Source organism: Periophthalmus magnuspinnatus, chromosome 12, assembly GCF_009829125.3.
Source record: "Periophthalmus magnuspinnatus isolate fPerMag1 chromosome 12, fPerMag1.2.pri, whole genome shotgun sequence".
In the NCBI taxonomy this organism is placed as follows: Eukaryota; Metazoa; Chordata; class Actinopteri; order Gobiiformes; family Gobiidae; genus Periophthalmus; species Periophthalmus magnuspinnatus.
The window spans coordinates 12824074-12839119 of NC_047137.1; the positions used below are offsets into that span (position 1 = coordinate 12824074).

Below are 15046 nucleotides of genomic sequence, written 5' to 3' on the forward strand. Positions count from 1 at the left end.
TGTTTGGAGAGGCCAGTGAGCAGGACATTACAGTAGTCTAACCTACTGGAGACAAATACATGAATATGTCTCTTTAATTCTGGTCTGGTCTGGTATATACACAAGTTTGGGGTCTTTGTAATGGTAACACTCAAAAATTGTATCCACAGGTGTCAGAATTTGCATTAAGACACTTTGGAGCAATTGCTTTAAGAGACTTTTTTCTTATCCTCGTCTATATTTTTGTTATTGAACTCCATGCACCTACATTAGAATTATTTGGATAATTTCACCTCTGGAATTGCCCGTCTCTACTGAACTAAGGGTAAAAAGTAGCTGTTAGGTTGAAAACTACCACTACATGACATCACAAGGTGGAACAAAGCATTTTCAGCTTTGGAGATGTAGACAGACTAATAATGTAGAATTACTTAAACATGTGTGACTGAAACAAAACACAACTCCAGGTCTGTTTTTGAGGAGTTAACAATATTTTAACATGGCCTAAAGAGTCAAGTATGCGTATTATAGGACCTTTAACCTTCTATTGTACCTCTGTTACTAAGGTAAATTAATGCAATCGTTTCTTTTCTTAATAAACATATTGTCAGGGTTTATTATTTCATGATGATCGCAGCTGTGGACATATGGCCGCCCTGTTGCTTCCTGTTGGACATATGTTGCACTGAAGCTGAGTCATGGTTTGAGGAGGGGCTGAAACATGACACAGCAAAAGCACACTATAATCTCAGGACCAGATCAAACGCCTCCTCACACACACACACGGACACAAGTGTTACCGGGCAACAACCGCGTTCGTCTGTCACCATGGAAACCGGCCTCAGTGCGCTGATGAGGCTGATGAGACAAGGACACGCGGTCGGTCAAAGGGAACATTTTGCAGTTTTTTTTTTTTTTTTAATGGGTGCGTTATGTAACTTTTCTGGTGCTCCGTGGAGATGTGTTGTTTTGCTCGAATTGTTCCAAGGTGTGGCATTAAACATGAATTTGGCATGTGGTTAATTACAGGGTTTTATTGCACATAAATACACGAGCGGGGTTGCCTCTCCACAGATGTGATTTGTAGTTTTGCCTGGTGGCTCCTCCTGATATTCATTTTGTTGTAGATTAGATTAGATGATCAAATTTAATGCCATACTGTAAAACATTCCAAACGAAACAATCAGAACACAGAGAACTATTGTGGTTTGGTAACGTCATCTCAGCGTCATCTCAACACTTAAAACCAGGAAGTCACCAAATGAATTTAGCTAACTGACCCTGTTGAGCCCAGTTTAGTCTTGAGGTACTTGGTTTGAGACTTGGTTTGGTCCTGGTCTAGTCCTGATTTAGTCCTGGTCTACTCCAAAATATATTCTGATTTTTGTCCCAGTTCAGGCCCAGTTTTGATGTGATGTTTGTTTCGTGTGGATGGCTGATTACAGGCTTACTCTGACTCTTTTGTACTTTGACACCACGATGTATCTGTTAGCATCATGTTGACAATAACCATGCTGCTCATTTGTCATTTTAAAATCCTTCACTCTCCCCAGTTCCCATGAATACTTATTCTTTATTGCAAGTATAGCACAGAGCAGCAGTGTGACTGAAGGGCAGACAAGCAGACATCAGTGGACATCAATGTTTAGTTGATACTTTAACTATGAGACTTTTATACAAACTGCAAGGCAAATGAGTATATTTATTTTAACTGACATATCCTAGAGTTTACTACATCAGAACTATTGTCATCTATGTGATTTTTATTATGCATCTAGAAACCATATGAGTGACATGATGTCTCTAGAGCACTGTCACTTTTAACATGTGAACCAGCCTACTACAGCAGAATTTACAGCACAAAACATACATGACATGTTTTTTTCCTACATTGTCCAGTAGATTTTATTCTCCAAAATGCATTACAGTCACATTACGTAACTTATAACCAAAAAATTGACAATGACATTGGTTGTTTTTATTGCACTGAGAAAACTTTCTCTTTTCTCTGACCGGGCTTGTTGCATCTGACTCTTCCTTGGTTTGGCCTCCTCCTGCTAGTTTCCATGGAAATGTTTCCTTTGTTTATCATATCCCAAGGTTTGGATGGATGTGATGTGCAGTAGTTTCATCAGCAGGATGCACGTCGACTGTGCTGCGATAGTGCTCTGAAGGGAGAGGGACTTAACACAGAGAGCAAAAGGGAGGGGAGACTCAAAAATGAAAGCTAAAATTATAAAACATGTTAATTCATTGTTTTCAGTGAATAAAGCATTTTCAAAACTCCAAAAGGTAACATGGTGATGTGTTTGCAGCTAATACCCCATATTAATCTACCTCCTCCTTCAGAATGTTCACTCACTTCAACTCAAACACTCAATTTTAACAACTTTTGGATCATAAAAAAGGTAAAAGTTAACCTGATGATCTAGATATGTGTTAGCAGTTAATACCCCATAGAAGTAAAATACCTCTCTTTAATATTTTGTTATATATATACTACACATATTTATTTATAATAGGTAAAGTCTCTTCTGAATCAGCTTGGAAAGAAATAATAAATATACATAAAACCCAATGTGTCTTTTGTGTTAAAACCTCCAGATTTTAAAATAATAAATCCATCTCCAGATATCCAGATTCCACATCATTCTTTACCTTTTTAGTCTACCTACTACTATACCCACAAAAATCTGACTTTACATATATTTCCATAACTCCCTTGTTCCCAGAGCCGTGATTGGGCGCTGGTCCCATGACGTCAGGGGCCTGTGGGGGAGGGGGTCCGGAGCAGGTGAGCGCAGCGCCAGCATCGCTCGCGCTCTCTCTGCTGCGCTCTCATTACGCGCAGACTGTCCGCCGTAGCGCGCAGAGCAGACATGGGCAAACTGCAAGAATTTGACATCACTTTCACCAACAACAAGGTGGTGTACAGCCCGGGGGAGTCTATCACGGGAACACTCAAAATAAGGACGGCCAACTCGCTGCAGTACAAAGGTAACAACCAGGATTCCGCTTTTTACGCATTTGGGATTTTGTCGTTTACGTCGCTGTGGCTGTGAAGAAGTTACTTTTTTGTGTTGGTACATGGCTGCTGTGGGCTTTGGGAGTGCACTGACTGGGAGGGATTGTGTTTTGGTTGCGTTTAAAGTCTGGTTGAACTGGTGACTGTTGATCTTGCGCGGTACGGTGCCCCTGGGTGCCCATAAAGACGCCCTCGAATGAAAGCGTACTGGAAAGTGAAGTGCTCTGACCACATCCTCTCCCTGACACCGCGTTCCCATCACGTCTTTATCATCATTATCACGACACACAAATGGTTTATTGCGCCAGAACAACAGGTCCGTAATTGCACTGTTGTTAATGCGCAGTGTCGTTGTGTCCACTTATTTTGTTTGGATGCATCATGATTACCTCCTTCTAGTTTTCTATGTTCTTACTGGTAATTGTTTTGTTTTTCTGCAGATTAAGTTGAGTTATAATTTACATTCATTTAAATTATTTTGTTCTGGTTTGAGCTCAGTTTAGTCCGGATTTAGACTTGGTGGTTCACACTTTGGTCCTTCTTTGGCCCAAGTTTTGATCAAATTGAAGACTTGGTTTTGTCCTGTTCTTGTCCCGTTTTAGTCTTAGTCTAGTCCTGGTTTGGTTTCAGGTTTAGTCCCAGTTTAGTCTCAGTTTTTGTGGTTTTTAGAGACTCTGTCACACTTTGGTCCTGTTTTGGTCCTAGCTTTAGTCAAGTTTGAATCTACTTGGTTTGGTCTTGTTCTCGTCCTGTTTAAGTCCTGGTCTAGTCCTGGTTTGGTTTCAGGTTTAGTCTGAGTTTAATCTCAGTTTTTGTGGTCTTTAGAGAATCTGTCACACTTTGATCCTTCTTTGGCACAGCTTTAACCAAGTTTGAATCCAACTGAAGACTTGGTTTGGTCCTGTTCTTGTCTTGTTTTAGTCCTGGTCTAGTCCTGGTTTGGTTTCAGGTTTACTCTCAGTTCTGATGTGGTCTTGAGAGAATCTGTCAGCTTTATCCTTAATTACAGATATAGCGGAAACACCCTTGCTCTGACCCGATTTCTCTGACTGCAACTGTAAAACAAATCGTTATCATTTTTCATGTGCGGTGGGGCTCTGTTCAGATGTGTTTCCTGTAGTGCAGCGTATCAATAACATGTATACAGTGTTAGACAAAATCCCCCTTGGCTCAGTACAAAAAGAATCAAAAGCTCACATGTTTAAGAGTTTCAAAGTCATCATAAAGTTCACGTTTTTGGAGATAAAACCAGCACTGTAACACAATTATAACTTATAACCAAGTTGCTCTGTATTTACGTTCAAGTATGTTGTTCGTAGCAGTAACTTCATACTATTCACCCCCAGTTTTAACTTTTCATATCAAATACTATCCCGTCCTTTTGTCTTTTGGGGACTTTGAGTTAGGGATGGGCGATACTGCACTTTCTGGTATCTATGCAACATCAAATATGAAGTACTTTTTGGGTTTTTTCTTGATATAACCCAGATCTAACCTCTTGGGCGAAGTCATTTCAATATAAAAAGAGCTTCAGACCTGTTTTAAAGGACACACAGAACACCTGACATGAGATGGATCAGTCCAGGTTTCTGCTTTGATGCCAGGCCGTAAAATTTGCATATGTTAATTAGCATTGATATTTACATAAAAGTATCAGTATCGAGTCAGGATTGATGGATTTGAATCTCACACAGTCTTTTCTTCTATTCCTAACCTGACACCTGTTACACGTTTGGACTTTCTCTGCGTGGCACCTAGTTTTTGTGTCATTCCTAACTCTTTTTTTTACCTCTGATCCAAGTACAGGTGCTGTTCAGACCATTTAAGTCTGCTAATGTGTCTACAATGAGCGTAAAGCTGTACTCTGCTGAAACAACTAAAACTCCCATGAGGTGAAGCAGGTGAGCGAGGTGCAGAGGAGCCGTGGGGTTTCCAGCGGGGACACAAAGGGGCTTTTGTGAGCGGTGATGTTTGCGGGGGATTGTTCTGTGATAATAAAGAGCCACTATCAGCTCCAAGTGGCTTTTTTTGGCTCCCAGGAATGTTAATGGACAGACACTGTTTACATGGAGGACTGCCCACACAGCTGAGGGAAGGTGGGACTGAAAATGAGACAGGGAAACAAGAGTTAAAGGTACGGTTTGCAGCCTGTGTTCTTACCGGTTTAAAAAAGGTACTGTAGACGATTCGCAGGACAGAAATGAACCTTTCCTGAATGATCTTGAGCTGTATCAGAACAAATATAAGACACATAGACTAGTATTCATCACTATGGCACCTACCTATCTCATATTAGAGGTATTAATCAAAATGTTTTTCAGAATTATTCCATCACAAATCGCTCAAAAAGACAACCAGTAGTAACTTTTCCGATTATGAGTTTTATGAATCTGTAATGTCACTTTGAGGTGCATAGTTTTATCGTTCTTAGTGCAAATATTGCTTTTAAATTGACTTAAAAGCGATCTTCACATTTTCATCTCATTATGTTTCAAAACTAAACTCCTAATTATTACAAAGTCTGAAGTTAAATATAGATTTTTTTGCGTTACTTGGGCATTTTTGGTTGTTTTTTTTGGCTATATGATGAAATCTAAGCTTGAATGAATGAGTTTTATGACTCGTTACAGATGCAAACTAAGTACGAAGTGTTTCATTCTTAACAGTTGTGTGCGCTTAGAATAGTTTTTGTGGTTTAAATCTGCTCTTTGGTTGTATCATTGGCCTAAACTAGTTTCAATATTACCGTTTATCGTCTATGTTTGCTTCAGCGATATAATGAGCTCGGTAAGTTGGATATTTCCTCGTGTCATTGGCTGGCAGCTCGCTCGTAGGTGATATCTAATGAGGTGAGAGTTTACTAAAGACGCTGTGACGTAAATCGTGTTCTGAGTGACTTAATAACCGGTGAGTTATGCTGATGCAGTTATGTGATGGTCCATGTGCGATAACGATGATGTACGGAAACCGAGGGGCCAAAGTCACTGATTAACCTGCTGTTTTGATAGGGCGAGTCACATGGGTCACAGATCACATAGACCATTAGTGAAAGGATGGAAAACCTAAGCGTTAGAAGTTAGTTTAAAGGGGCAGTCTGTAACTTTTCTGGAGGATCTGCCATTTGTCTCTATGGAGATGTTACTGCTACTCTATTTAAACATATCTACAGTTGAAACCATGATATAAAAAGACACATACGCTTTTTTTTCTTATTGTCTGACATGAAATCAGGCTAAACTTTTCCTGTTTTAGGTTAACAGAAAAAATGTCTAAAAATTAATTATTATTCTGGCATTTAGCAATAAAATACTAATAATTTTCAGTAATCTTAATTGACCTAAAACAGGAAAAATTTAGTTTTTTCAAAGCTATAAATAATGTAGTTGAATAGATACATAGTTAAATAAGTTTAGATAAGTTTAATGTAACACTGTAGAACATTTGAAGCAATCACATCTCCATGGAGACAAGCAAACTGGGAAACCCTCCACTAGAAAAGTTACATAGTGCACATTTAAAGAGCAAGAATCATGTTAACCGTGTAAGTTTTTCACCGAATGAAGCCATGTTCTTCCCTATTTAAAAAAGTTGCTGCCTCATTGTATGTTCAAAAGTACTTCCTCATGACACACTGTAGTAATACTTTGCATATTTATATGTCTATTGCTTTGTGATAAGCTCATAGTTTCTATATGATGTACCTTAGCACCATCGCAGTGAAAGCTCGCTAAAACAACACTCAATCCACTGGCGCTGCTGCTTCTTCCATATGAAATCACGGTAACACTTTATTTACATCCCGTATAAAGAGTAAACAAAGACGTAATTGATCATAGACAGTTTATTCAAGCTACAGTGTGTAACTCTGTGAAAAGCATGCGTCTTTACTGTGATCAGGCTTGCGTTTCCTCAAATTCGACTTGTCCTCCTTCTTGTCTCCATGGAAATGTTGTTCCTTTGGCTATAATCTTCCACAGTATGAAGGATGGTTTTAACTTTCTATTTCCGTGGAATCGTGCAGGTGATGAGCCGCCTCCAGAAAGTCGCTGTACCTTTAAGAATAATTAAGGCTTATGGTTGAAGAGCGGGTGTTATGCAAATGCGATATTTTTTTTTTAGCTTTCTACCATGTTACATCGTTGTTTCCTCATCAGAAACATCCCTGAAGAAATTTAAGACGTCATTCATGTTTCTCCTGGGCCCTATTCAAGCCTCCTTACGGTTAGCTGTTAGATTATGTCGAAAGCTCCGCCCACAAGGCTACATCACCCACGCTCTCACACGACAATTCTCCATAAATAAACAAAAAGATGATGCAAAACTGTACACTACAACTTCACAAACCTGACGCGATGTGCAGTAGTTTCATTATTATGCATGTTGATTATGTTGTGATGGTGTTCTGAAGGGGGAGTGACTTAGCACGGAGAGCAAAGGGAGGGTTGACTTGAATCCTTCTTAATAAACTATTTGTTCACTATAAATTACATCTTTCAAGCTTTTTAAATCATCATATTTGGTAACGCCTCTATCGTATTTAATGGTCGCGCTCTGACCTGTGCGCCGGACAGTGTGAGGTGATTACCCAGAATGCTGTGTGGCCCCGAGACAGATGGTGTTACAGAGTTAAGGTCAGTATGGGCGCTGAGGTGTGAGGGTGTGAGGTCATCGCGTCCTGTTTAGTCCAAATCTAAAACGTGGAGAAGAAACTATGGAAACTGTAACCGAAAACCAAAATCCTTATATTTTTTTTTCAATTTTGGGCAGACATAATGGTTCTTAAGTCCAAAATTTTAATTAACAAAACACATCCACACATATTAAAACATTAACGTCCCAATAGTTTAAAATGGAGCTGGAGAACAGGTCTGAACTCTATGATAATTTGCTGTTTAACTGTCAGATTGCAGATTTGTTGCCCTGGTTTATTGTTAAAGAGGGCGTATTACGGAAAAAATCAATTTTTTTGCGCATTCTACCATGTGATAATGTTGTTCCCTCATCAAAAACACGCTTGAAGAGCTTTTCGATGACATCCGTGCATGTTTGAACCCACAAGCGTACGTCATCCAATGCTCCCACACGACAATCCTACATAAATTTACAAAAACGATACAAATTCATACGCAGCAGCTTGACAAACTTGATGCGATGTGCAGTAGTTTCATTAACAGGATGCACGCTGATTGCACATCGAGCGCGGAGGGCAAATAGGAGTGAGACTCAGAGCGACAAAACGAAAGCGAAACTTATAAAACGTGTTATTAGTACATGGCATTTGCGTTTTCCTGCGGATATAGCATTTTCAAAACTATAAAAGGTAACATGGTGATCTAAATATGTTATGTGGTAGCTGTTATACCCCATAGAAGTACAATGCAGGCAACTGTTGCACACTTCGACAAACGTAGGGATGTGCACTCAACAGTAGAACAAAAGACTGTGAAGGGTTTGCACAGAGTGACTTAAAGCTCCCTGATGGTGTATCGCTCCTGCTTGTACTTGGTCTCGTATTTATTCATGTTTATGTTGTTGCTGTGATGTCTTTTCTCTCTTTTAAAGCATGTGACCCTTGTTCCAAGACAAATGTCCCCCATGAGAGACAATAAAGGATTGTCTTATCTTTTCTTAAGTAAAATACTCGCTCTTTAATACTTGGTTTATTCACATGAAACAAAAACTGGCACAATCTGTCAGCACAAACAAAAAAAACTGAATTTCCTGCTTCACAATAGCTCCAGAGAGCCTCCTTATTCAACTCTTAAGAGGTGATTGTTGTCAACTGAAAGGACCTGAGATTAATATGACAAGTTTGTGGAGCCAATTCCAGTGAAGTAATAAGATTAAACATTTGTGGCTGGTGCAGCTCAGTGAGAAAAAATCTGGAGGTTCTGAGCTTTCACATGATGCATTGGTCTGTCCATGTCCTGAAAACGAGAAAAACTTGTATGCGAGGTCAGACAGTCTCCACACGAACCAATGTGTTCACAGAAATTGAAAAAGAAACTAAAAAACACCCACAAAGTTTCACACCAGCTGCAGAACGTGGAGATTTTCACACCATTCGTAACAGTTATTTGCCTTTTTTGTATTACACGTTCAACAATAGTTTTCTGGGATTGTAAAATTCAACACCTAGATACAAATCGATGCTAAAACTAGATTCAAAACGCAATTCTCTTTTAAATAAGCGACTGAACAACAAACTAGGACAAAGTTGGACCTTTTCAATGCCCTTTATCTTATATTTTTTTGCTGAAATTTACAGAAAAATGCATTATTTATTAACATTGTAGTGTCAAAACTGGTACTATTAAGACTTGTACTTTTTCTGAATTTGTCTGCACCCAGATCAGTACTTTTATCAAATACTCTTACTGCAGTAATTGCCCGTCTCCTACTTCCTGCTGACTGTAGCGAGTAGAGCCCTACCCTCTTAGTTTAGGCTTTCACGCTGTCTGTTAATGTACCACAAATGCACCACCACCATCACCGCCGACAGCAGCAGTGTGATGCGTTCGCTGACATCAGCCTCTCTCGTATTCACATGTCTGATTTCCATGTCTGACTCACTGTGCACTTCTCTGTAACCCTCTGTCGGGGCAGGCCATGTCCTGTTTTTGTGTGTAAGTTCATTCATGTTTTGACCAGTGGGCAGATTGTAGTCTGAAGAGGTTCCTTGTTCAGGGCTTGAGTCAGGGCTTGAGTCAGGGCTTTTCAGGACAGAACAGTGTTAGTAGGTTGTAGCGTGGATGCAGTAAAATATCAACTTATCATTCAGTGAAAACAGGAACAGTATAATTTGGACATGGCTGCGTAAAACTAAGGACCAGCTGCAACAAAACTGACACAGGAAAGAGGGATTTTAGTTGTTCTGCTTCACAAAAATGGAATACAATCAAAGGAAAAGCAAAACTGGATACGTTGGTGACACAATCGCAATTTTATAATCTGGTAATGACCTTTTATACAAACTCCTGCAGCTGTTTTTAATGTTTTTTTAGACTTGGATACTTTGTTTTTCTGCTTGCTTTGCATTTTAAACAGGGCACCCATGAAAAAGAGCCCAAGTGCTCTCATTGGATTCCTGTGTATAAATAAAGATGTAGAAGAAAGATTCCCAGACGGCTTTCTGTATGGAGTCTGCGTGTTCTACCTGTGTCTGGATGGGTTACCTGAAATAGATTAATCCTATAGGAACTCCAGACCATGAATCTATTTGCCTGTTTCACCAAGACCACACACTTTGGCAATACTTTACAAATACGTGGGACCATATCCAGTCTCCCTGATTTCTTTTTTTCCCTTTTTTCAATGTAATATAGATGACCAAAATAAAACAAAACAAAACAGAGGTCAGTGAACAGCAAAAGGATTCACCAAATAACTCCTTTTCAGCTCAGTAATTACACATTTGCACAGTTATACACATCTATAAATGGTCGCCACGTTGAACAAAATGATCTGAAATTACCCTTAAGTAAGTATCTTATTTTTTGAAATCGTAAATGTCTTTCGTTAACATGGATTGAGAAGAGAGTCTTTTTTTGTTTCCAGTTTAGCAAAATGAATCTGCGCTCCACCAGCATCCCAAAACGTCTCACACTGACTTGAGGGTTTGAGAGTTCGACAGCTGCCGACTTCACCGCAAAAAGGACAAGTGTTGGACGAGCTTAAGTGGTTTATTAAGAATTTTGGACAAAGTATCAAATAGGCTTTTGAATATAATGTACTAGAACAGTTCCACAGCATCTGTCACATGAAAGGAAAGGAGTAACAGAAGGAAACGTTTTAGGCAGTTTGAGTATTGATAAATTAAGTTTGTGCAAGTAGACAGACTAATAGTAAAGAGTTGCACAAACATGTGTGAATGAAACAAAACACAACTCCAAGTATGTTTTTAAGGAGGTAACAGCCTTATAACATGGCTAAAACCTCACAAAGAGTCAATGTTGAGTATTATAGGACCTTTAAGTGATCTCCCTGATTTCTTATAATTGCGATTGACAGGAGGTGAATGCATTTTACAAGCAAAAAAGAGAACAAGGGCTGAGAAACAGCAAATTTCTGCAGAATCACCAACCGAAGCGTCAAACTGAGACTATGCCAGGCTGAGGTTATGCCAACGAAAAGCTCCAAAGACTCCAGAGCCAAGCAGTCAACCTGTAACTTGGCTAAAGCATGGCTCAAACTCAAATTTCCCATTGTAGAACCATAGACTGTATATATAAATGGACATACTGTAGCTAACCTGCTAGCTGCCACGTTCCAAATATGAAGTGAGCACGGGCGCACTTCTGGCTCCATCCAGAATCTATGTTACGTCTGCTGTCAGGCTCGTCATTTTGGTCTTAGAATGTTTATATTATCCTGCTTTACATGATCCTGCTATTTTTATTTTGCTATCGTGTCCGTAAATCAAGATAAGAACATGAATAACAGACAAATCAGGCGTCTTAATTCCCAGAGGTCACTCCTAATGGCGTTAGCAACAGGTTTGATTGACAGCGTTGTGGGAAGAGGCGTTACCTTCAAAAGCCTCGCTCTGGATTGGCTCTTTGGTTGCTATGATGGAACTCGGCTTCTGGTTCGCCGCTATAACCGCTATCCTCGATGAGCTTCATTTGACTGTAGCCGAGCTCTCACTTTGTCCACTTGTCTACGTGGACAATGCAAAGTAACCTTATTTTGTAGTTTCTTTTAATACTTGATCTTCAAAGTCTCCCAAAAAAAAAAAAAGTCCCATCCTAAATCAAACCTGCTCTTCGAATCAACGGTGGTCATAATGTTTTGGCTCACATGTATTGAACTGACTGCATTATGTTTAAATCCATACGTCTAGCAGGGACTGTCTTTATTGAGTGAAAGTTTGCGTGGTCTGGTGTCTCCCAAACAGACTATCAGCTTACACACCCCGGCTCCAAACTGGCCCTTTTTTAGCCTGTTATTTATGTCCTCACGTGAGCAGAGTGTGCTGTTACCAAAATGTTGTCTATGAAATAAATCTGTCCAGATATGAAACTCCGATGGTTTTGCGGGAGGCGAGAGCAGAGGCTAAAGTCGGGCGCGTTGTATTATTGATGATAGAATGCATTAGATGGCTCTGATATCGATCGCACTGAGGCGGTCATTACAGCACAGCCATGAGAGTAACCTACTCAAAACACATTACTTACACATTAGGAGCATACTATGGGCCAATAAGGGTGGTGCAGGACCGTTGGCCGCTCCATGTGCAAGTAGTGTAAGTATAGGGCTGAACGATTAGATTTGCGATTTATGTTTAATAATAATGTAATATGAAATGACAAACTAATAGGAGAACATGTTTTTTGCAAAATAAGACAGGATATCTTGTTGTTTTTGTAGAAGATTATGGTAATTGCAATTTCGATTCAGTTGTGATTCATCTTGCAGCCATAAATGTATGTTTGAATATATGTCAAAACACGCATGAAATATTAATGAAACCTATTGCTCATTGGCTTCACGCTTGAATAAATCAAAATACAACTCTTAAAACATGGTTATAACAAGCTCATTAAAACACATTTTCCATAATATTTCCCTTATTGATGATGTACGTATGATTTTAAGACAGGCGATCAAAGATTAGATTTTTATGAAGATATATAAAGTGATATTACTGCAGTTTTGTGTTTCAAGGAACTGTTTTGTAGCACTGATTAATGATTGGCTGCAGGTATGATAATAAATATATACGTTGTTTGTTCAATATGTGATAGATGGAACAATAGTTTTTAACGATCGGGGTCGATATTTATCTTGTGTACTTTTTCTTTGTACTTGTTAGTTTCCTGTACTATGATAAGATCTGAGCTGTAGAGCGTTGAATAAATAACTTCTATGACTTATTATAGATGCAAAATAACAACTTAAGTGTTTAATTCTGCTGTTTTTTTATTGTAGTTTGTGTTTTGGGGGGAATATCCTGCTTTAGGGTGATCGTCATTGGCATGAATTAGTTGCAATATAGTAATTTATGGTCTATATTTTCTTCAACAATATATCGTACTTCAAAGTTTGTTATAGTGACAGGCCTAGCTGCAGGTGCTGGGGTTTCAGACAGAGTCTTTTTAGGTTTAAACCAACTGGATTCCAGCATTGAAACAAACAAAACATCAAATTATAACAGAAAAACTTGGCAATCAAAAAAATCAATGTTTTTGTAATTAAGAATAAATCAGCATTACAATTGTTATCAGTAAAAGCTATATTTGATTTGAACACTTTTATGTCGTAACAGGGAGCACAGTGAGGTCATGTTTGTGAAATGTAAAATCTAAATTTTACATATAGTTCCTTTAAGTCAGAGGTCTCAAACTCAAATTATCTGGGGGACACAGGAGGCAGAGTCCAGGTGAAGCTGGGCCACATCAGGTATTCCCCAAAGAAAGCTTTGTTAAAATCTTCTCAAAAGTCATCGCTGTTTTCAACATACATGAAGAAATATACCAATACTTGTGGATTTTATGGATATACATTGTTATTTATTGAATCTTTTGAGACGACAGCGCGAGTGACACGTGTGTTTGGGGTTTACTGATTTGGCGGAACCTTCTACACGCAACATGGTAACGCCACACTAACATTAAACTTTCATATTGTCCTGCGGGCCACAAAATATCGTCTCGTGGGCTTCAATTTGCCCCCGGGCCACGAGTTTGAGACTCCTGCTTTGAGTACAGTCCATTCACTTTTTGTTCAGTACCTCAACCAAGACATTTACAGGCAAATTTTATCACATTTCTGATGGATCCCCATAATATTGTCTGAAGAATATCACCATCGAGATCAAGAAAATGTGTCCAATTTTGTTATTATTGCCCACCCCTAAATCTTGAATCATTTTTGTTCCAGTACTTTACAGAAGAGCCACATATCCCCAGCACGGTGGACGCAGAGGACAGGGAGGAGGCTGGTGCGGGCTCACATTAGCCTCAGTCTCTCTCAGACGCAGACGGAGCCACCTGATACTGCCCTGCCCACCTCCTCTCTTCCCACAGTCACAGAGCCTTTGTTTGGGCTTTGTCATATTTTCTTTCACCTGTGCATAAAAGATGGATACTTGTGTGCACTTCGTCAAGTCAATATACTCCAGACTCTAATTTACAGAAACAAAGACACTAATGCTTAATTGGCACAGCTTTAGTTTTATTTATAATGTTTGACAGATCTTTTATAGCTCATTCCCCACACTGAGCAAACAGTATTACAGTATATTTAATCGTCTCATTGTGCCCCATCACTCCAAGTCTGTTAAACTTTTTTGACAGCCATATTGTTTCATATTTAAAGAGCCTGTAACCGATTTCTTTCCATGTGTTTGAGCAAAATTTATCTTAATCCCAGTACAGATATATTGTATTAATGTCAGTTGATGTCAGTATAAGTCAGTTGTGTTGTGTCAGCAGCATTTTATTATCTGATGATCAGGAAGTGCACTTCTAACTTGCTAATTGTTACTAACTTGTAACTTACCGTGATGGCAAAACTCCGCTCTCATCCCTGAAAGTTGCGAAACATGCTTATAAACTCATCGCGGTGAATAATTAGGATGTTTTAAATGCATAAGGTAAGTGAGGAATAACTTTGGACCTCTGCAAACTGTTTAAAATGAACTAGGTTTTTTTTTTTAACGTTTTTCAGATAGTACAAATTTGGCATTGTTCCTTTAAGTTGTAAAGTACAGTGTGATTTGCTGTGTCTTATGAGCATGAGTCAGGATGGTAGCGCCCTCTGTGCTAAAGCTCTGACTGACAGCTTCTCTCAGTGTCTCTCGTCTCAGCGGCGTGAACTGTGGTCTGATGGAGTTTTTTTTTTATGCAGTCATAGTCAGTCAGGACAGGAGAATAAGAGTGTACTTGAATTCTTGCCAAATGAATTCTGGAAAATCCCAAATATCTGTTTAAACCGAACACCTTCACGCAATCAAATTTGTGTTTTTCACTGATGCATGTGAAACAAAGAAGCTCATTGGTCATCTATTATTTACAAACAAAATCATATTTCTCTCACCGC

The 15046-nt window shown here is 39.1% G+C and overlaps 1 protein-coding gene across 2 annotated transcripts in view; it reads left to right on the plus strand.

Moving 5' to 3' along the window:
• Positions 1-2765: 2765 nt before the first annotated feature.
• arrdc1b (arrestin domain containing 1b) overlaps positions 2766-15046 on the plus strand; it is a 46451-nt gene continuing 34170 nt past the window's right edge. For both annotated transcript variants that reach the window (XM_033976329.2, XM_055225689.1), the window contains exon 1: positions 2766-2976. In XM_033976329.2, the coding sequence (XP_033832220.1) occupies positions 2859-2976 (118 nt within the window). In that variant the 5' untranslated portion in view covers positions 2766-2858. The remainder of the gene's footprint in view (positions 2977-15046) is intronic.